A 20,670-nucleotide genomic window follows, 5' to 3' on the forward strand; every position below is an offset into this window, starting at 1 on the left:
CCCTCACCCGCAGCGGGGTTTCTCAGCCTTGGCTCTGTGACATTTAGGGTTGGCACAGTAGGGGGTTGAACAGCATCCTTGGTCTCCACCAGCCACGTGCCTCCCTGCACCGTCCCAGTCGTGGTAACCAAAACTGTCCCCTGGGGGGGCCCGTTATCCCCAGGCGAGGCCCCCTGGGTTAGGGAATACCGTGGACCCCCCAAGAGACTCCGTGTCCCCTGATCCTCTGCTCAGGTCCTAGGAGGCTGCACACATTGAAATCCTCACCCTGAGTGGGGAGAAAGGAGGAGAATCCCAGGAGCTGAGGGTCCCCCGGTTTAGAATGCTGATCCCATGGGAAGTTTATCCTGGTATTAATATGAGCGTTGGAGATGAACGCAGGTTTCTCCCCAAGTAATGGATGCAGGGGTCTCCGGCTTGGCATTACTGAAATTTGGGGTGGATCTTTACTTCTTTCTCTGAAGAACTTTCTCTAGGGTGGGTCCTCCTGGGCACTGTGGGGTGCTAAGCTGCATCCCTGGGCTCCACTCTGTGCCAGGGGCACCCCAAGTTGTAACAGCCATAAACATCTCCACACATCACCCAGTGTCCCCTGCGGGGGAGGGGCGAATCACCCCCAGTTGAGAACCACTCTCCTAGGGGAAGGGGAGCACAGGAACGATGGTCCAGGCCATCTTCGTGTTTGGATGTAGCGATGGGCCAGTCAGGTAGCGTCTTCAGATGGGGCGCTCAGGAAAGACCTCTGAAGAGGTGATATCAGCACCTGCAGGGTAAAAAGGAGCAAGTCATATCCAAAGCAGGGAACTGGCATTTCAGGCGGAGGGGGTGTGCCGTGCAGACCGCCATGTGCTGGGAAGGAGTGGGTGTGTCGAGGGACAAGAAGGAGGCTAATGTAGCCAGAGGTCACAGTCAAGGGCAAAGTAAGAAGCCAGGGTCACCAGGGCCATCAGGAAGCATCCACAGTGAGGAATTTTGGATTCTTCTGTTTCCAGCAGGTGCCCTGGGGTGGTTTCCCTGGACTCACTTGAAATTCCCAGGGAATTTCACAGAAACCTCCTGTTGAGAAAGATTCGAGTCTCTGGCAAATGCCGCAGAGCCTGAAGCATCCATCATTCCGTCACAATGCGCTTGGCCTCAGGGTGCTCCTTGGAGGCTTGGAGGGTGGCCTGGAGACATGGGGAGGGGGTGACAGGGGCAGGAGAACCCTCTCCCCACCTCCCCAGGTGGCAGCCCTGTGGTCTCTCTTCCCGCTCACCTGCAGGCACCCCTGCCCTCCTGAGGTCAGCTGAGCGGTTAATGCGGAAGGTTAAGAAGCTACGCCTGGACAAGGAGAACACCGGAAGTTGGAGAAGGTGAGCCTGGCCTTGGAGGCTCTGATGAGTGGGGACGTGGCCCAGCTTCCGGAGTTCCCCAGTGAACTGAGATCTGGAAGGCCCCTTCTATCCCTCTCCCCTGGCGTCCCGCACACATCCCCATGTCCCTAAGGCTGTTCTGGTTATTTCAAGTGAGGAGGCGGCATGGCCTTGTGCGGGGTCTCCCCTCAGCACTGTCAATGTTGGGGCTGTAGTGTTCTCTGGGGCGGGGCTGTCCTGGGCGCCGCAGGGTGCTGAGCAGCATCTCTGGCCCCCACCCACTGCATGCCAGGAGCTCCCTCAGTTGGGACAACCACCAAGTGTTTGCTGGGGGCAGAATCACTCCTGGGTGAGAACCACTGACCTCACTGGAAGCATGTGGGTTTTGGGGTCCAAGGGATTGGGGCTGTACTCCCCTGCCTCACGGGGTGACATTGGACAGAACATTCAACCTCACAGCCCGTTATTTGGTCCTGAAAATGAGAAAGACCCCAGAACTGAGGAGCACTCCCGGAGTCAGCCGATCGAATGCAGTTAGACACGCGCCCCCGGGGCAGTCAGCAAACTCCACGTCTCAAGCCCTGGCAGGAGATGAACAGGCAGCAGGAATTCCTCCACCCTGCGGACATGTCTCAGTATAGGGTTTCGGTTTGTTTTTTGAGACGGAGTCTCGCTCTGTCGCCAGGCTGGAGTGCATCTTGGCTCACTTCAACCTCCGCCTCCCGGGTTCAAGTGATTCTTGTGCCTCAGCCTCCCAAGTAGCTGGGATTGCAGGCACGTGCCAGCACACCCAGCTAATTTTTGTATTTTTAGTAGAGACGGGTTTCTCCATGTTGGCCAGGCTGGCCTCGATCTTCTGACCTCCTGATCCGCCCCCCTCGGCCTCCCAAAGTGCTGGGCTTAGAGGCGTGAGCCACCGCGCCCGGCCAGTTTCTAATGCTCTTAGGCGCGTTTGCTTTGACAGAGCACACGCAGTCGGGAAGGGAATGGAAGAACGACCTGGGGAGACAGGGATGGTGTGACGGGCTCTGACTTCCCTGGCCTCGGGCTCTAAAACCGGGCGGTCTTGGTATCTGGCAGGCACATGCCTTAGGGATCCATTACTGAAGGTGATCCGTGTCCCTTCCCTGTACACCCTTTGTGTCCCTTCTGGGCACAGGCTGCAGAGTGACTCTGTAAAGGTTGCTCATCAAAGCTAAAGGCCTGGGCGGTGCTGGGGGCAGTTTGGGTGGCACAGAGGATGGCGTGCTGTTTCCCCAGCAGCCCTTACTTGTGGGAGCACTAGCCTGGCCTGGGCCACCTGCCTGAGGTCCACCTTGAGGCATTTCCCCATCCAGTGCATGGGTAGGACCCTGCCTCCCTGCCGCCATCTGCCCCATGCCCCACGTCTTTCTGTCTTGCCACCTTGTGGTCTGCCTGAACTCAGAACCACAGTTAGCACTGAGAGTCTGCTTCCTTCTAGGTGTTTGAATACTCCCTCCAACTCCGACTATTCCCCCACCCCCTGCCTGCCGCCGAAGCATCAGCTCAGACACAGAGATCACAGAGCTTTGGAGCTGGGTGCCGTGGTTCCACACGTCTCACCCCAGCTATTTGCTAGGCTGAGATGGGAGGATCGCTGGAGCCCAGGAATTTGAGACCAGCCTGGGCAACATAGCCAGACCCATCTCATCTTTTTTTTTTTTTTTGTTTGAGATAGTGTTTCATTGTTGTTGCTTTGGCTGGCGTGCAATGACATGATCTCTGCTCACCACACTCTCCGCCTCCTGAGTACAAGCGATTCTCCTGCCTCAGCCTCCTGAGTAGCTGGGATTACAGGCATGCGCCACCATGCTTGGCTGATTTTTTGTATTTTTAGTAGAGACAGGGTTGCTCCATGTTGGTCAGGCTGGTCTCAAACTCCCGACCTCCAGTGACCCACCAGCCTCGGCCTCCCAAAGGGCTGGGATTATAGGCGTGAGCCACTGCACCTGACAAGACCCCATCTCTTAAAAAAAAAAAAAGAAAAAAAAGGAGATCACAGATCTGCCACCTGGCGGTGACAGAGACCATGCCAGGAGGTCTGGAGCTGTTTGCTGGTGGCCTCACAGGCCGCACAGGCACCTAGCTGATTGGCTGAAGGAAGGCGTAGGTAGACTTGAGTTAGTGGCCTGGAATCCGCTTTCATCTCTGCAGCTGTGTAAACTCTGGACTCCCCTGAGACGCAGCGTAGGGTGGTGCGAGGTGGAGAAGGCTCTACACAGGCTCGCCTCCCTCCCTCACTTTCGCCAGCCTCTCTGCAGTCCGGGCTCTGCCTCCAGGTAGAAGAGAGGTGAACGCAGGGGGCCAGGCTCTGACACCAAGCTTCGGCCTGTCCGGAGCCTCAAGCTAAAGAGTCTGGCCACCGCCGGAAGATTCCTGGAAGTTCCTCCCAATGTTTCATTTCTTTTCTCATCTCCGGGATCGAATTTTTGCTTCTTGGGCTATCTGTGGTGATCAGAGGCAAGATGATTTTTATTATTGTTCTTTGCTATGGAAATAAGCCACCTGGGTCTGTAAGTGCTTCCGGCCCGGCTCTCAGCTCATGGGTGGCTCCAAAGGTCACATTTTTTTCTTTGCTGCCGTGAGCCAGGCTTGAACTGGGGCAGCACAGCGTAGAGGGGTGCCTAGGCCACTGAGAGGAGCTCCCCGGGCCTGTTGCCAGCAGTGGTTGGGGCTGTGTGGGTTCTTTTTTTTTTCTTGACACACAACTTTGCTGAGATGTGTGGGTTCTTGAGCATTCAGGCGGTCCTGGTCCCAGCCCCTGCCTAACACTGCTGGTGGCTCCCTGCTGCCTTGGAGGGGAACCGCAGCTCTGCAGTGGGCAGGGATGTCCTGTGTGTGACCTGAGAGCCCTGTAAGTGCTGATGTCCTTTGGTTCGTGTCTTCATGTTGGTCTCCGGAGGAGGAGAACTAACGAACCGTGTTCCTTCTGGCTGGAGGGCAGGACACGCTGGCCCTGCCTGGATGGAGTAGATGAATCAGGAAGCGTTTCCCCTTGTCCTTTCTTTGGGGCCGGCATTGGAGGAGCGCCTCTGGAAATCAGCCCACAGCTGTGCTACTCAGAAGCTGCCTTCCCATGGGCTTCCTGCCCCACGGGCCTTTTCTGTGTCCCATGCTGAGGCGGCCTCTGCTCTCCTTGGCTTCTGGGATCTTCCCATAGGACACGGCTGTGTCTCAGAGCACAGCACAGGAAGTTCCCTGGGCTGCACTGTGGCTTTTCCTGCTGCAATTGCTGAGCTTGTCACACAGCAGCTCAGGGGGAGGCCAGGGGCCGGGCGGCCTCCACCAAACCCCTGATGCTCTTCCACTCGACTCTGATTGGGAGGGAGTTCAGTGCCCTCCCAGCCTCAGTTTCCCCACCTTGTGCTTGTGTCACAAGCCCAGGTGAGGTGATGATTGCAGGGCCTGATCTTTTGAAGGCGCTTGGTGACATCCTTGTGGCTCTTTCTCCCTTCTGTCTCAGAGTGGGCTGGGGTCCTTTCTCTGGCAGTGGTCACCCTGTGGGGTCTCCCCTTGGCAAGAGGCGGAGTCTTCCAGGAACTGGCACGCCGCAGAGTCAAGGTGCCCTGCTCGTCTGTGCCGTTGCCTTCTCTAACACCCGGTCCCTGCTGTCCACTCCTGCGGGCCTTCCCACTTCCTCCAAGTGAGCAGCGACTTCCCCAAGCCAAGCTGTTGGTCCCGGAGGACAGGCCTTCCGTTAAGGTCATCAGTCACCCGGAGCCCGCAGAGGGAAGCGAGACCAGCCCCATTGCCACCCTTTCTAAACCACTGGCTCTCGCAGAACTAGGTCATCGCAGCCATGTTTAGATTTCTGTAAAACAAATATTTGCCTGGCTGGTCCAGGCAGGTCAAGGAGTGTGCTAAGTGGCAGGAGTGGAAGTTGGGGCAGTGGGTGCCGTGACACAGCAGTGGCCACTCTCGATGGCTCCTCTGCGCACCCGGCACGTCCCAAGTGGGAGGAGCAGGTGGGATGCTGTTTGGGGAAGGGTGTGCACACTCGCCCTCTCGTCTGCGTCCCCCACATCTGCAAGGCTCTGGCACTTCCAGTGACGGACAAGTATCTCCCTGGCTGGATATTAAGCCAACAGCACAGGTGACCGGGATGGCTTTTCATTCCTTAATGCCCTGGTCTCTCCTGAGACCCAGCATGTCTCCTAGCAGGCTCAGTGAAAGAGAGTCATTCCACAGTGCTCCGTAGAGTGCCTGCCGTGTGCCAGGCACCGCCTGAGATTCTGGGAGCACAGCTATGAATGGGACAGACATGGGGGACGCAGGGGTCCCATGAATAACCGCTGTGAGGAAGGTGGGGGGAGGGGTACAGCCAGGTGGCGTGTGAAAGATGACTAGAGAGACCGGCTTCAGCGTGGATGATTGTGAAAGGTTTCTGAGGTCCTGCCAAATATTTTAAGCTGAGATCTGATTAGAAGTTGGTCAAGCAGGCCGGGTGTGGTGGCTCACGCCTGTCATCCCAGCACTTCGGGAGGTTGAGGCACATGGATTACTTGAGGTCAGGAGTGAGAGCAGCCTGGCTAACATAGTGAAACCCCGTCTCTACTAAAAATACAAAAAAAGTAGCTGGGCGTGGTGGTGGGTGCCTGTAATCCCAGCTACTTGGGAGGCTGAGGCGGGAGAATCTCTTGAACCCGGGAGGCAGAGGCTGCAGTGATCTGCAATCACACCACTGCACTCCAGCCTGGGTGACAGAGTAAGACTCTGTCTCAAAAACAACAACAGAAAAGTATATATATGTTAAAGAAGTTTAAGCAAAGTGAGGAAAAATGTGCTCAAAGCAGGAGGGGGTCCTGCGCTGGAAAGGAATTTGAGGAGCTGGGTGAAGGTTGGTTTGGCTGGGGCACGGGGACAAGGAGGATGGGATCAGGGGCTTGGCAGGGGTCGACAGCAGCCTTGAGGTGGTGGTGAGGACTGGTTTTGTCACAGGGACTGTGGGAAACCAGGAAGGGATTTAAGTGATGGGGTCTTGGCAGTAGATGTGGAACGCCCTGGTGGGAGGCGGTTTCAGTCATTCAGCCACAGCCCAGCATGGTAGCTCACACCTGTAATCCCAGCAACTTGGGAGGCTGAGGCAGGAGGATTGCTTATGGCCAGGAGTTCGAGACCAGCCTGGGCAACATAGTTGAGACCCTCATCTCCAAAAAAAAAGGAAAGTTTTTAACTTTCTTTTTTTTTTTAAAGATGGGATTTCACCACATTGACCAGGCTGGTCTCGAACTCCTGACCTCAAGTGATCCACCCACCTCAGCCTCCTAAAGTGCTGGGATTACAGGGGTGAGCTACCACGCCCGGCAGAAAGTTTTTAAAAACCGTTCATTCAGCCAGCTACTGTGGCTCACGCCTGTAATCCCAGCACTTTGGGAGGCTGAGGCGGGTGGATCATGAGGTCAGGAGATGGAGACCATTCTAACCGGTGAAACCCCGTCTCTACTAAAAATACAAAAAGCTAGCCAGGTGTGGTGATGCGCACCTGTAGTCCCAGCTACTCAGGAGACTGAGGCAGGAGAATCGCTTGAACCCAGGAGGCGGAGGTTGCAGTCAGCTGAGATCTCACCACTGTGTTCCAGCCTGGGTGACAGAGAAAGACTCTCTCAAAAAAAAAAAAAAAAAAAAAAAAAATCATTTGTTGGAGAGGCGATGGTGGCTTGGGTCTTAGCAGCATTAGTGACATGGAGAGAGGGGGACCACCCTAAGAAGTGTTTAGGGGGCGGGGAAGGTGGCACGGGTGCGGCTCGCCTGGAAGAACCTGAGTGTCTCACAAGGGGCAGAGTGGGGGCAGCTTGCGGGTAGGCTGTTCTCCTTTCTCACAATGTCTGCTTCATCCCTGCAGCTTCTCGCTGAATTCTGAGGGGGCTCAGAGGATGGCCACCACCGGGACCCCAGCGGCCGACCGGGGCGACGCAGCTACCACGGATGACCCGGCCGCCTGCTTCCATGTGCAGAAGCACTCGTGGGATGGGCTCCGGAGCATTATCCACGGCAGCCGCAAGTACTCAGGCCTCATCGTCAACAAGGCGCCCCACGACTTCCAGTTCGTGCAGAAGACGGACGAGTCTGGACCTCACTCCCACCGCCTCTACTACCTGGGTAAGCCGGGCCCTGCAGGCCGCCTAGGCGGGAGCAGTGTCTGGGGCCGCGGTTCCCCGGTCCTTTCTGTTCCCAGCAGTCCGCAGGAGTCAGAAGATCTGCTCAGGTGGCCAGGCCCTTGGTGTGCCGTCCTTCAAGGCTCAGCCACAGATGGCTCTGACTACAGGGAAGGGCCACCGCGGGCTGGGAGGGGACGTCCCGGGAGCGTCAGCTGTTGAGGGAGCTGTGCACAGGGCAGCCCGCTGCTCCGTGTGGCCGGGATGCCGTGGCTCAAGCTGGCCCTGTGGCTCTGAGCCCGGAGATTGTTTCCAGTGCTAGTCAGCCGGGTCCACCCCCTGAGTCACTTCCCAGCCACCTGGTCCGGGCTGGGTGGGGCTCGTGACAAACAGGACTGGGCTGAACCATTCCCGGAGGGAGTAGGGAGTAATTCCAGGATGAGCTCGGAGGTGCGTCATGCAGGATCCTGAGGCTCCAGGAAAGCCGCCCAGATGGCGGAACCGGGTCTGCTGCGGGTGACAGCACAGGGCAGCTTGCCAGCTGCTTGCAGCCCCTGCTGTAGGCCCTGGGTCGTCACTTCCTCCCCTGGGTGCATGCATGCACGCGGCTCCTTCTGCATCGTCCGCAGCGCCTCATGGGATTGGGCTCCCCTGCACCACGAGCGCCGTCAGAGCCTGGGTTAGACTGCATGTCCTCCAGTAGCCTCTGTGGCCACTGCGGGCCTGGCTCCTGTGAGGTGGGCCGTGGCTATCTCGATGCTGCGCGCTGCTCGCAGAGGCCTTAAGAGCTGGGACGAAGGACATCTTGGAGAGATCAGGCAGGCCCATGTCTTTGAAAGCAGCATGACACAAAACTGGGGATCAAAGGCAGGGCCTCTCCCACTTGGCACCATGGGCATTGGACCCGGATCGTTCTCTGGGGTGGGGTCGTCGTGGGCACCACAGGGTCCTGAGCAGTGTCCCCGACCTCCACCCACTTCATCCCAGGAGCAGCCACATCCCAGTGGTGACAACCACAGACATCCCCCAGACATGGCCAAGTGTTTCCTGGGGTGGGTGGCCCCGGGATGTTTGTCCAGGCCGGCATACTCGTTCCTGGGACTCACAGCAGAGCCCTCAGCCCCTGAGCCCAGACCTGTGTGTGCTGCAGCCCCCAGCCAGCACTGGAACTGGTAAATGGGCATCATCCTCTGCCGGAGGCTGACCATGTGCTCACAGCAGTGACTGAGGTGGACACCAGGTGGTCACCCTCTTCCCGCCGTCAACGCAGGCCCTCTCCACAGACGGGCTTGTGTGGAAATCAGATACTGGTTTGGCAAACAAAGAATTTAAAAGGAATAATCATCCGAAACTGGGATCGGCAAGTGATAGCCATTTTCAGAAATCAAGTTTTCCCGGTCCCCTTTAGTTTCCTTGTTTTTGGCTGTTCCCAAGCTACCGCAGGAGAGTCACCGTGACAGAGATCATATGGCCTGTGTGGCCGAAAGTATTTACTTTCTTTTATTTCTTTTTTTTTTTTGAGACGGAGTTTCACTCATGTTACCGAGGCTGGAGTGCAATGGCACGACCTCGGCTCACCGCAACCTCCGTCTCCTGGGTTCAGGCAATTCTCCTGCCTCAGCCTCCTGAGTAGCTGGGATTACAGGCACGCACCACCATGCCCAGCTGATTTTTTGTATTTTTAGTAGAGACGGGGTTTCACCATGTTGACCAGGATGGTCTCGATCTCTTGACCTCGTGATCCACCCGCCTCGGCCTCCCAAAGTGCTGGGATTACAGGCGTGAGCCACCGCGCCCGGCCCCTTTCTTTTATTTCTTATTTTTTTTAGAGATGGGGTCTCACTCCATTGCCCAGGCTGGGAGTGCAGTGGTGCCATCACAGCTCGCTGCAGCCTGGAACTCCCTGGCTCAGGTGATCCTGCTGAACTCAGCCTCCCAGGTAGCTGGGACTATAGGCATGTGCCACCATGCCCAGACAATTTTTTGTATTTTTAGTAGAGATGAGGTTTTGCTGTGTCACCCAGGCTGCTCTTGAACCCCTAGGCTCAAGTGATCCTCCTGCCTCAGCCTCCCAAAATTATGAGCCACTGTACCCGGCTTCTCTGGCCCTTTAAGAACACTGGCCAACTCTAGGAGAAATTGGACTGGAATGCCTTGAGTTTCAATTACCTGAGAGAGCTTGGTTGCTGTGATCACACGTGCCCAGACCAAGGCTGCTGTGGGCCGCTGCCTCTCTTTTTCATCCTGCAGTTCCGTGGCCTCCTGGGCCCCTTGTACATGTCTGCGGTCTCAGGCCACTTGCTCCTATTGGGGTTGCTGTCCTGGTCAGGGTGCTTGGAGGAGTTCTCTGTGGCTGCCATTGTGATGAATGGTCTCTGAGTTAGTGTCCTACAGCAGCAGAAAGTGATTCTATTACGTTCTGGAGGGCAGAAGTCCAAGATCAATGTATCATCAGGGCCACGCTCCCTCTGGAGCCTCCAGAGAACCAGCCCTGGCTGCTTCCAGCTTCTGGTGGCGGCCGGCATCCCTTGGCTTGCAGCCACAACGTTGGAACCTCTGCCTTGATGGTCACACAGCCCCTTTCTTCTCCTCCTCCTCCTCTTCTGTCTGAAATTTTCCTCTGCCTTCTTTTTTTTTTTTTTTTTTTGAGACGGAGTTTCACCCTTGTTACCCAGGCTGGAGTGCAATGGCGCGATCTCGGCTCACCGCAACCTCCGCCTCCTTGGTTCAGGCAATTCTCCTGCCTCAGCCTCCTGAGTAGCTGGGATTACAGGCACGCGCCACCATGCCCAGCTGATTTTTTGTATTTTTAGTAGAGACGGAGTTTCACTGTATTGACCAGGATGGTCTCGATCTCTTGACCTTGTGATCCACCCGCCTCGGCCTCCCAAAGTGCTGGGATTACAGGCTTGAGCCACCGCGCCCGGCCATTTTTGTTTGTTTTATCTTGTTTTGAGATGGAGTCTCTGTCACCCAGGCTGGGGGTGCAAGTGGTGCAATCTCGGCTCACTGCAACCTCCGCCTCCCAAGTTGAAGCGATTCTCTTGCCTCAGCCTCCCAAGTAGCTGCGATTACAGGCGCGTGCAACCACACCCAGCTAATTTCTGTATTTTTAGTAGAGATGGGGCTTCGCCACATTAGCCAGACTGATCTCAGACTCCTGTCCTCAGGTGATCCGCCTGCCTCAGCCTCCCAAAGTGCTGAGATTACAGGCATGAGCCACTGGGCCTGGCCTGCCTCCCTGTGATAAGGACTCATGATGCCATTGGGCTCACTTGGGTAATCCAGGATCATCTCCCCAGCTTAGGGGCCTTCACTTAATCCCAGCTGCACAGGCCTGTCACTCTATGTAAGATCGCCTCCACACCCAAGCTCCAGGATACGGACACCTCTCTGTCAGGGTCATCATTCAAGTCTCCGCGAAGATGCTAAAAGGGACAGAAAGTCTCCAAGCTAGCTGAGCCACGAAGTACCCCTTGGAGTAAAGGGAGGGGGCATGTTATGGAACCCAAGAGCAGAAATCCCTGAGGACCTCAGGAAGCAGTGCCTGGGAACTGCAGCCTTCCAGAAACCAGGCATCCGTCTGTGTGTACCTCTCCACAGATCCACCCCACCTCGCTGCTCACCTGCCCTCCGCAGCCCCTCCACGGCCCCCAGGATTCCGTGCCTTATGTTCTAGCCACCAGCAGAAACAGAGGAGCTTTCTCCAAATTTCCAGGATAAGGAATCAGACTGACTGTGCATAGATGAGGTTGTGGGGTTGTCTGCGGCTAGTGTGTGCGCCTGGGGCTGGGGCGGGCAGGTCTCACAGTATACAGGAGGTGCTGAGGGCCCAACCTAGTGGGCATGAACTTGGCAGAGACCCCAGAATGTACCTAGAGCTGCTCAGAAACCAGGTTGCCCCTTTTGGGGTGACATTCACCCTTCAGCTAATCCAGTCTGTCACTTAACACTGTCGGGGCAGGCGTGAGCTCACATCACGTCCAGATTCTTGGGGCAAGCCTCCCTACAGCCCCTGAGTAATAACAACACTTCTTAGCACTGGCCCAGCATCCAGACTCCAAGGCCAGGCCTGCTGCCCAAAGCATAGGACCCGTCCCCTCTGCTCCTTCCGGGGACCTGTGTCCTCAGCAGGCACCAGGTTTGTTGTGGGGCATGTGGAGCTAATCACAGGCCCTCCGGGAGGGCTCTTTCGGATCCACGTGGTGAAGCCGCCAGTGTCCAGCTAGCGGGACCAGCGGGGAAATGTGCAGTTTCTAATGCCGGTAACGTGGGCTGGGGCCGGCTCAGATTCCAGGCCTGAGACTGCCGCATTGGATACGCTCCTGTCCCGTGCAGACCGGCCTCTCCCGGCTGCAAACAGTGACTTCTGTGGCTGGAGGAGGCCGCAGGGTTCCAGGCAGCTCTGGAACTCCCTCAGGAGGGAAAGCAGGAATTCCTGTCTCCTGGCACTCCAGGCCAAGATCCAGGGGAGAGCCCCAGCCCTGTGTGGATCACAGTGCCCTGCTGGGCCAGCCACTGGGGCCATAGTGCACAGTGATAGGAAGTGGTGTTTGCACAGGCCTGGGCCACCAGGGCGTGGGTGGATGGCCGGTTGGCAGCCGGTGTGTTTGCAGGGGCAGACCTGGTGAGGGAAGTCCGAGGAGGGACGGGTCAGCAGAAATCCACAGATCTTGGCGGTCATCTCTAGCCCTTGCCTCAAAGGCCAGTTGTCACCATCATGGTGCCACCAGCAGCTCGCCCGAGGAATGTGCTGGCAGGGGCCATTTGGTGATCACTGATTAATCAGCCTGGAGGGAGGTGGCCCCAGCGTCCTTGACAAGGCTGTGGCTTTGGCTTCCTGTTTGGAAGGCTCCAGCTCTCCTGGAGAGTCCCCGTGGACCAGGCCGCCCCAAGTGGGACGCAGCCACCCGGCCCCTCCCATCCCTCCTCCTGGCCCAGGGTGCTTTTAAAAATCAAGATGTCATTCACATTGCACAATTTCACTTTCGAAGGTGCGCAGCTCAGTGGCCTTTAGCCGTACACTCACAGAATTGTGCAGCCATCAGCCCTGTCCACTTCCAGAACATTCCACCATCCCAAAAAGCAACCCCATCCCCATCAGCCATCACTCCCCAGCCCCCGGGCAACCACGAATCCACTTCCTGTCTCTGTGGATTGGCCTGTTTGTGCATTTCACATGAATGAAATCACACATCACTTGACTCTCATCCCCACGGGCGGCCGGACGGTCAGGGTCCCGGCAGCTTCAAGGGCTCGTAGAGATTGAGTCATGTTTCCAGCACTTGGGTTCTTTTGCTCACTCCCAACTCTCCGCACGATTTTTCTCCTTCCTGTACACATCTCACTGAACTTTGCATTTTTTGTAAATCCGCTTTAAAAGGAACCCTGTTCATCTAATCTTTTTCTTTAAGTACGTCTTTCCATCACTCGTGTACTTCACAAGTACACTCCATCACACATCGGAAACTTGTGTTCCTTGCCACAATCAGAAGTTGCTGTTTCTTTCTTTAAAACAACAAACGAGATTTGGGTCTCTTCCTAAGCTGGCACTCAGCAAGGACAAGGCCACGTTCAGTTCGAGTGCTAACATCGTGAAGCCCAATGGCGAGAAACTGGACGAGTTCAAGTCTGGCAGTTCGAGTCCAGCACCTCCCAGGCTATTCTGGAGCTGGAGATGAACTTGGACCTCAAGGCTCAGCTCGCAGAGCTGAATGTTACGGCAGCCAAGGCAATTGAAGTTGGTGGCGGTCAAAAAGCTATCATCTTCGTTACTGTTCTTCAACTGAAATCTTAACAGAAAATCCAAATCCGGCTAGCACGCAAACTGGAGAAGTTCAGTGGGAGGCATGGCGTCTGTATCGCTCAGAGGAGAATTCTGCCTCAGCCAACTCGAAAAGCCATAGAAAAAATTAGCGAAAGCATCCCAGGAGCCATACTCTGACAGCTGTGCATGATGCAGTCCTGAGGACTTGGTCTTCGAAAGCAAAACTGTGGGCAATAGAATCTTCACGGACCTGGACGGCAGCGGCTGATGGAGGTTTATTTGGACGAAGCACAGCAGCACAATGTGGAACACAGGCTGAAACTTTTTGGTGTCTATGAGAAGCTCACAGGCAAGGATGTTAATTTGAATTCTCAGAGTTTCCATTGTAAACAGAATATGACTAAATCAACTATACGTTCGCAGTAACGAACAAACAAACTGGCCAGGCGCCGTGGCTCACGCCTGTAATCCCACCACTTTGGGAGGCTGAGGCAGGTGGATCACGAGGTCAGGAGTCGGAGACCTGTCTGACTAACATAGTGAAACCCCGCCTCTACTAAAAATACAAAAAATTAGCCAGATGTGGTGGCCTGTGCCTGGAATCCCAGCTACTCAGGAGCCTGAGGCAGGAGAATAACATGAACCCAGGAGGCAGAGGTTGCAGTGAGCCAAGATCCGTACCACTGCACTCCAGCCTGGAGACAGAGCAAGACTCTCTCTCAAAAAAAGAAGAAACTTTTATTTTAGGTTCAGGGGTCCATGTGTAGTTTGTTACGTAGGCACGCTTGTGTCCCAGGGGTTTCTTGTATAGATTGTTTCGTCACCCAGGTACTAAGCCTAGTACCCAATAGATATTTGGTCTGCCGCTCTCCCTCCCCTGCCCGCCACCCTCCAATAGGCCCCAGTGTCTGTTCTGTCTGTGTGGCTGTGTGTTCTCATGATTTAACTCCCGCTTAAAAGTGAGAACGTGGTATTTGGTTTTCTGTTCCTGCATTAGCCTTCTGAGGATAGTGGCCTCCAGCTCCATCCTGTGCCCCTGCAAAGGACGTGATCTCATTCTTTTTTATGGCTGCATAGTACTCTGTGGTGAATATCCATCACGTTTTCTTCAGCCAGTCTACTGTTGATGGACATTTAGGCCGATTCCATGTCTTTGCTGTTGTGAATAGTGAGAAGCTTCTGTCTCATCCCACTGAACCCACAGCTGCAGTCACCCCAGAAGCAGCAGCAGGGGAGTTCCGACAAAGGAGTGCCCTCTACCATCCTGAGATGGGGCTGGTTAGGATTCCAAAGCAAGGAACCGTAAATGCCAGGGGGATTAGTCCGAAGCATTTCCTAGGTGGCTTTCTGCGCAGGGTGGGCGTCAGCGTCCTTGCGACAGGCATCAGAGAAAAGTGCATTTTCTACCCCGGGGTGTCCTCAGCAAGAAGATCAGGGTGTGGAATCGGATGTGAGGGTTGAAGGGTTTTGGCTCGGGGCCGGGGCTGGCTTTCAGTGTTTATCAGTGCCTGGGAATGTCCTAGGCCCTGGTTCAAGCCTGCAGGAAGAAACCCTGCAGCTGGCTGGGCCGCAGAGGTCAGGGCGCTCACTCTGTGGTTTTCATTCAGGACACACAAAGAAAGCAGGGGGAACTGGGGGACCCTGCAGCTGCCTGTAACGACAAATAAAAACGGCACAGATATTATTTATTAAGCACTAATCTCAGAGGTACTGAGTTTGTGGCCTTCCTGTTCTCCCCTTCTTAAAAAAGCAAGTGAGGGCCGGGCATGGTGGCTCGAGACTGTAATCCCAGCACTTTGGGAGGCTGAGATGGGCAGATCACCTGAGGTCAGGAGTTCGAGACCAGTCTGGCCAGCATGGTGAAACCCTCTTCTCTACTAAAATTACAACAAAATTAGCCAGGCGTGCTGGCGGGCGCCTGTAATCCCAGCAGGAGAATTGCTTGAACCTGGAAAGCAGAGGCTTCAGTGAGCCGACATCACGCCATGGCACTCCAGCCTGGGCAACAGAGCGAGGCTCTGTCTCAAAAAAAAAAAAACAACAGCAGGTGAGTTTAAGGAGTTTCTGAAAAGAGGACAGCACCAATCCGAGGCTTCCTCCTGGAGAAACTCAGGTTGAAGGCAGAGGGGCCCACGGAGGGGCCAGGCTCCCAGGCCTGCCTGTGACTTGTTGTTCGCTGCATCGTTTGTGAGCTGCTGGGCAGCCTCATGTTTGGAGGGGCCCTCCTGGTTTTCCAGGAGAGAGAAAGCCGAGGCTTCTCGGGGATTACCATCCTGCTTCTGCCATTCCCTTTATTAATGACAATGGTACTGTCATTAATCTAAGACACGACCAATTGGAAGATATGCAGTTATTTTGTCACTGAGAAACGATTGCACCTTCCACGGTAAGACCCGTCCCAAGCCCAGAGACTCACGGACGCAGAAAGCCGCGGCTTACTGATGAAATACGCCGATGTCGAATTGCACCAAGCGCTCTACGTTTCTTACCTCGTGTAACCCACCCAAAACCCTCACGTGGCAGCTCTCACTACTGTCATTTGCTGTGGAAGCTTCGATTAAATGAGTGGTTTGAGGTCAGGGGTGATTCTGCCCTTGCAAGGGACACTGGGAGATGTCTGGGGATATGTGTGGTTGTCACGACTGGGCAGTGCCCCTGGCATGGAGTGGGTGGAGGACACAGATGCTGCTCAGAGCCCCACAGTGCCCAGGATGGCCACACCCCGGAGGATGGTCCAGGCCTGAATGTGATCGGGGCAAGGCTGGGAATACTGGACTAGGTGTACATTTCCCCATTTTTTTTTTTTTTTTTTTTAAGACAGAATCTTGTTCTCTCACTGCGGACTAAGACGCAGTTTTCCCCTTGTTGCCCAGGCTGAAGTGCAGTGGCACGATCTTGGCTCACTGCAGCCTCTGCCTCCTGGGTTCAAGCAATTCTCCTGCCTCAGCCTCCTGAGTCACTGGGATGACAGGCATGTGCCACTGTGCCCGGCTAATTTTTGTGTTTTCAGTAGAGACGGGGCTTCACCATGTTGGCCAGGCCGGTCTTGAACTCCTGACCTCCAGTGATCTGCCCACCTCGGCCTCCCAAAGTGCTGGGATTGCAGGCGTGAGCCACCGCGCCCGGCCCTCATTCCTTTGTGACAGTTTTGCCCTCCCTCTAATTCAACATCAATTTAATTCTTGTCCTCTGCAAAAGCCTTGATAAAGTGGGGGCTTGGAGAGCCGAACCCAATCTGCTGAGATCTGGTTCCTGTTCCTGACTGGCCTTCTTGTTCTCTTGTGTGCGATTTCTTTTTCTTTTCTTTTCTTTTTTTTTTGGCGGGGGAGGTGACAGGCCCTCGCTATGTTGCCCAGGCTGGTCTCAAACTCCTGGGCTTAGGCAGTCCTCCCGCCTCCGCCTCCCAAAGTGCTGGGATTACAGATAATAGCCACCGTGCCCAGCCTCTGCGTGCTGTTTTTTCAGTAATTTAGGCCATGAGATTCGGCAGAAACACCTCAGGTGGAAGGCCCTTACTGCCTACATACACAAACCCAGGATGCATCGCTTTCGAGGAGGGCTGTCCCGCCAGCGGCCTGGCAGAATGTCCCAGAAGTAGAAGGAGCCAGCATCGTGGCTGAGGGCGTCTCCCCATCCTGAGCCAGGGTACCCGTTCTAGGCGTTTCCTTTCTCCCCGTAGGGATGCCGTATGGCAGCCGAGAGAACTCCCTCCTGTACTCCGAGATTCCCAAGAAGATCCGGAAAGAGGCTCTGCTGCTTCTCTCCTGGAAGCAGATGCTGGATCACTTCCAGGTGAGCTGTGCACTTGGGCCTGGGCCCTTCCGTGGGCGAGGAGGTGGACAAAGGCCAGCCCCGCCGGCTGCACACACCTTCGGTCGCCTCTCCCGCCCCACCTGCTCTGAGTTCCCGCAAACCCTCTGTCCTCTGGACTTTGGCGGGTGGGTCTTCCCTCCTCCCCACCACCTGTACTTAAGCCGCAGAGAAACTCTTATCAAGAGCACCTCTTACCTTCAACATCGCCAAAGACTGGGAATTAACTTGGCTTGAGGCCCTTTTAGAGAGACCGGTTAATCATTGCTCTCGTCTAGCTTTGGCTCTCTGGGGATGGTGGAGGGAGGAAAATGGCTTTCACGTCGGCGTGGTTTTGTGTTTGATGATTGGGAGGCAGAGGCAGGAGAATTGCTTGAGCCCAATAATTTGAGACCAGCCTGAGGAACACAGCAAGACCCCATCTCTACAAAAAATAAAATTAGGCCGGGTGAGGTGGCTAACGGTTATAATCTCAGCGCTTTGGGAGGCCGAGGCAGGTGGATCACGAGGTCAAGAGATAGAGACCATCCTGGCCAACATGGTGAAACCCCATCACTACTAAAAATACAACAATTAACTAGGCGCGGTGGCATGTGCCTGTACTCCCAGCTACTCGGGAGGCTGAGACAGGAGAATCGCTTGAACCTGGGAAGTGGAGGTTGCAGTGAGCCAAGATCGTGCCACCAAACTCCAGCCTGGTGACAGAGCAAGACTCCATCTAAAAAAAAAAAATAAATAAATAAAATTAGCCACACCTGGTGGTACTCAACTTGTAGTTACAACTAATTGGTAGGCTGAGATGGGAAGATCGCTTGAACCTAGGAATACAAGGCTGCAGTGAGCCCCAATCTCACCTCTGCACTCCAGCCTGGGAGACAGTGAATCTCCTAAAATAGTAACAATGTAACAATAAAATCACATAACATAACAGCTTAAATGTAACAATGTTACAATAAAGATATGAACACTGTGGCTGAGATCAGAACACATTCCCACTTTCTCCATGCTGGTTCAGTGGCCCTCACTTTGGTCTGTCTCTGAGTCCCCAAGCCAGCCAGTGTCTTGGTATTTATGCTGCTTTTGATTCTGTTTTTTTGGTTTTGGTTTTTTTTTTTTTTTTTTTTGAGATGGAGTCTCACTCTGTCCCCCAGGCTGGAGTACAGTGACTTGATCTCGGCTCACTGCAACCTCTACCTCCTGGATTCTAGGGATTGTCCGGCCCCAGCCTCCCAGGCATCTGGGACTACTGGCACACACCAGCGCACCCAGCTAATTTTTGTGTTTTTAGTAGAGACGGGGTTTCACCATGTTGGCCAGGCTGGTCTCGAACTCCTGGCCTCAAGTGATGTAGCTGCTTGGGCCTTCCAAAGTGCTGGGATTACTAAATCATAAGCTCTTGACAGGGAGGGATTGTGAACAGGGTAGGAGTCGGGGGAGGCTACATGAGTGGCACTGGGGACCCAGAGAGAGTACTCTGTTGGTGTGGGGCAGGGGGCAGCTCCTCCCAGGGGCCCCCATCTGCCGTGGAGAGGGTCTATGGGGAGGGAGCTCAGGAAGTGAGGAAACCTCTGGCCCCAGAGTCTCCCCTGCCACCTCCTAGGACACTCAGCCCATCCAGCAGGGCCAGGTTCGCCAGCAGTCTTTGGCCACCCACTGGGTCATGGGCTCCGGCAGCCAGTTCTGCCCAATACAGGAAGTTCTCTCTGGTGAGGCCCACGGGCAGATTCCCCGGCATTGCCCAGGCACCAGGATCTCTGCCCTGGCCAGTGGGGGATACTCTTTGCTGGCTGACACTGCCCCTTGTCCTCTGTATGTTTCCAGGCCACGCCCCACCACGGGGTCTACTCCCGGGAGGAGGAGCTGCTGAGGGAGCGGAAGCGCCTGGGGGTCTTCGGCATCACCTCCTACGACTTCCACAGCGAGAGCGGCCTCTTCCTCTTCCAGGCCAGCAACAGCCTCTTCCACTGCCGCGACGGCGGCAAGAACGGCTTCATGGTGAGCCCCGGCCCTGGCTGCGTGCGGGGGCGGCGTGGCGGCCCCTCCCCCTGAGCCGGGCCTCTCTGTCCCCAGGTGTCCCCTATGAAGCCGCTGGAAATCAAGACCCAGTGCTCAGGGCCCCGGATGGACCCCAAAATCTGCCCCGCCGACCCTGCCTTCTTCTCCTTCATCAACAACAGCGACCTGTGGGTGGCCAACATCGAGACGGGCGAGGAGCAGCAGCTGACCTTCTGCCACCAAGGTGGGGCCAGCCCTCCTGTACACGGCCACCTTCCAGAAAGGCCCCGTGGTCCCCATAGCCAGGGTCTTCCCACATGCACCCCGACAGCAGGCCATCCTCCTGGGCAGACCGTCTGTGCCTGCTGTGTCTCCCAGGAAGTCCTGGTATTCCTGCCAGCTCTGGTTTTCTTTTCTTTTTCTTTATTTTTTTGAGAGTCTTACTCTGTCACCCAGGCTGGAGTCCAGTGGCATGATCTCGACTCACTGCAACCTCTGCCTCTTGCAACCAAGCAGTTCTCCTGCCGCAGCCTCTCAATTAGCTGGGATAACAGGCACCCGTCACCACGCCCGGCTATTTGTGTGTGTGTGTGTGTGTATTTTTAGTTGTGATGGGGTTTTACCATGTTGGCCAGGCTGCTCTCGAGCTCCTGACCTCAAATGATCCACCCACCTCAGCCTCCCAAAGTGCTGGGATTACAGATGTGAACCACCACGCCCAGCTGCTCTGTGGTTTTTTGCTGTAGGCGCCGGCCCAGCCACAGTGCTCTGGACCCTCTGCCAGGCACCCCTGTGCACTTCTGCCCCGGCACGCCTTCCCCTCCACTCCGCCTGTCCAGCCCCATCAAGTGAAGGCCGTATCTCACCTGCGTTCTGCGTTCTCCCCACTCCCCTGCTCACCAGGTTTTGAGTCACTGATCACTGCGTTCTCCATCCCATAAGCCGGGGCCCCACTTTCCAAACCTGGGCAATCAGTGACATCCAGAGACCTTTTTTTTCTGTCCTTTTTTTTTTTTTTTTTTTTTGAGACAGAGTCTTGCTCTATTGCCAGGCGCCAGGCTGGAATGCAGTGGCGCGATCTCAGCTCACTGCAAACTCCACCTCCCGGGTTCAAGCAGTTCTCCTCCCTCAGCCTCGCAAGTAGCTGGGACTACAGGCGCGGGCCATCACACCCAACTAATTTTTTTTTGTATTTTTAGTAGAGATGGGGTTTCACCATGTTGGCCAGGATGGTCCCAATCTCTTGACCTTGTGGTCTGCCCGCCTCGGCCTCCCAAAGTGCTGGGATTACAGGCGTGAGCCACTGCACCTGACCTTTTTCTTTTTTTTAAAGATGAAGTCTTGCTCTGTTGCCAAGCTGGAGTTCAGCGGCTTGATCTGGGCACGCTGCAATCCCCGCCTCCTGGGTTCAAAGAATTCCCTTGCCTCAGCCTCCTGAGTAGCGGGCACTACAGGGGCGAGACGGAGTTTCACTCTTGCCCAGGCTAGAGTGCATTGGTGCGATCTTGGCTAACCACAACCTCTGCCTCCCAGGTTCAAGCGATTCTCCTGCCTCAGCCTCCCGAGTAGCTGGGATTACAAGTGCCTGTCACCTTGCCCAGCGAATTTTTATATTTTTAGTAGAGACGGG

At 55.4% G+C, this 20,670-nt stretch overlaps 1 protein-coding gene and 1 long non-coding RNA gene across 6 annotated transcripts in view; one reads left to right on the forward strand and one right to left on the reverse strand.

Annotated features, from left to right (window-relative positions):
* The window catches only part of DPP9 (dipeptidyl peptidase 9), a 53,558-nt gene that overhangs the window by 2,571 nt on the left and 30,317 nt on the right, over positions 1 to 20,670 (forward strand). For 3 of the 4 annotated variants that reach the window (XR_004260947.1, XM_032252187.1, XM_032252188.1), the window contains 5 exons: positions 1,262 to 1,352; positions 7,216 to 7,472; positions 16,915 to 17,027; positions 18,867 to 19,040; positions 19,116 to 19,284. Coding sequence is in view for 3 of the 4 variants with exons in the window: in XM_032252187.1 (XP_032108078.1) it covers positions 1,297 to 1,352; positions 7,216 to 7,472; positions 16,915 to 17,027; positions 18,867 to 19,040; positions 19,116 to 19,284 (769 nt within the window). In the remaining variant the exon portion in view is untranslated. Of the gene's footprint in view, positions 1 to 1,261; positions 1,353 to 1,684; positions 1,702 to 7,215; positions 7,473 to 16,914; positions 17,028 to 18,866; positions 19,041 to 19,115; positions 19,285 to 20,670 lie in introns of those variants that run through there. The other variant, XM_032252189.1, reaches the window with a different exon arrangement.
* Positions 10,558 to 20,670, reverse strand: part of LOC116532739 — a 31,464-nt gene continuing 21,351 nt past the window's right edge. For both annotated transcript variants that reach the window (XR_004260949.1, XR_004260950.1), the window contains exon 3: positions 10,558 to 10,572. This is a non-coding gene — a long non-coding RNA (uncharacterized LOC116532739). The remainder of the gene's footprint in view (positions 10,573 to 20,670) is intronic.

This window comes from Sapajus apella, unplaced genomic scaffold, assembly GCF_009761245.1.
Source record: "Sapajus apella isolate SASKATOON/1434 unplaced genomic scaffold, GSC_monkey_1.0 scaffold77, whole genome shotgun sequence".
In the NCBI taxonomy this organism is placed as follows: Eukaryota; Metazoa; Chordata; class Mammalia; order Primates; family Cebidae; genus Sapajus; species Sapajus apella.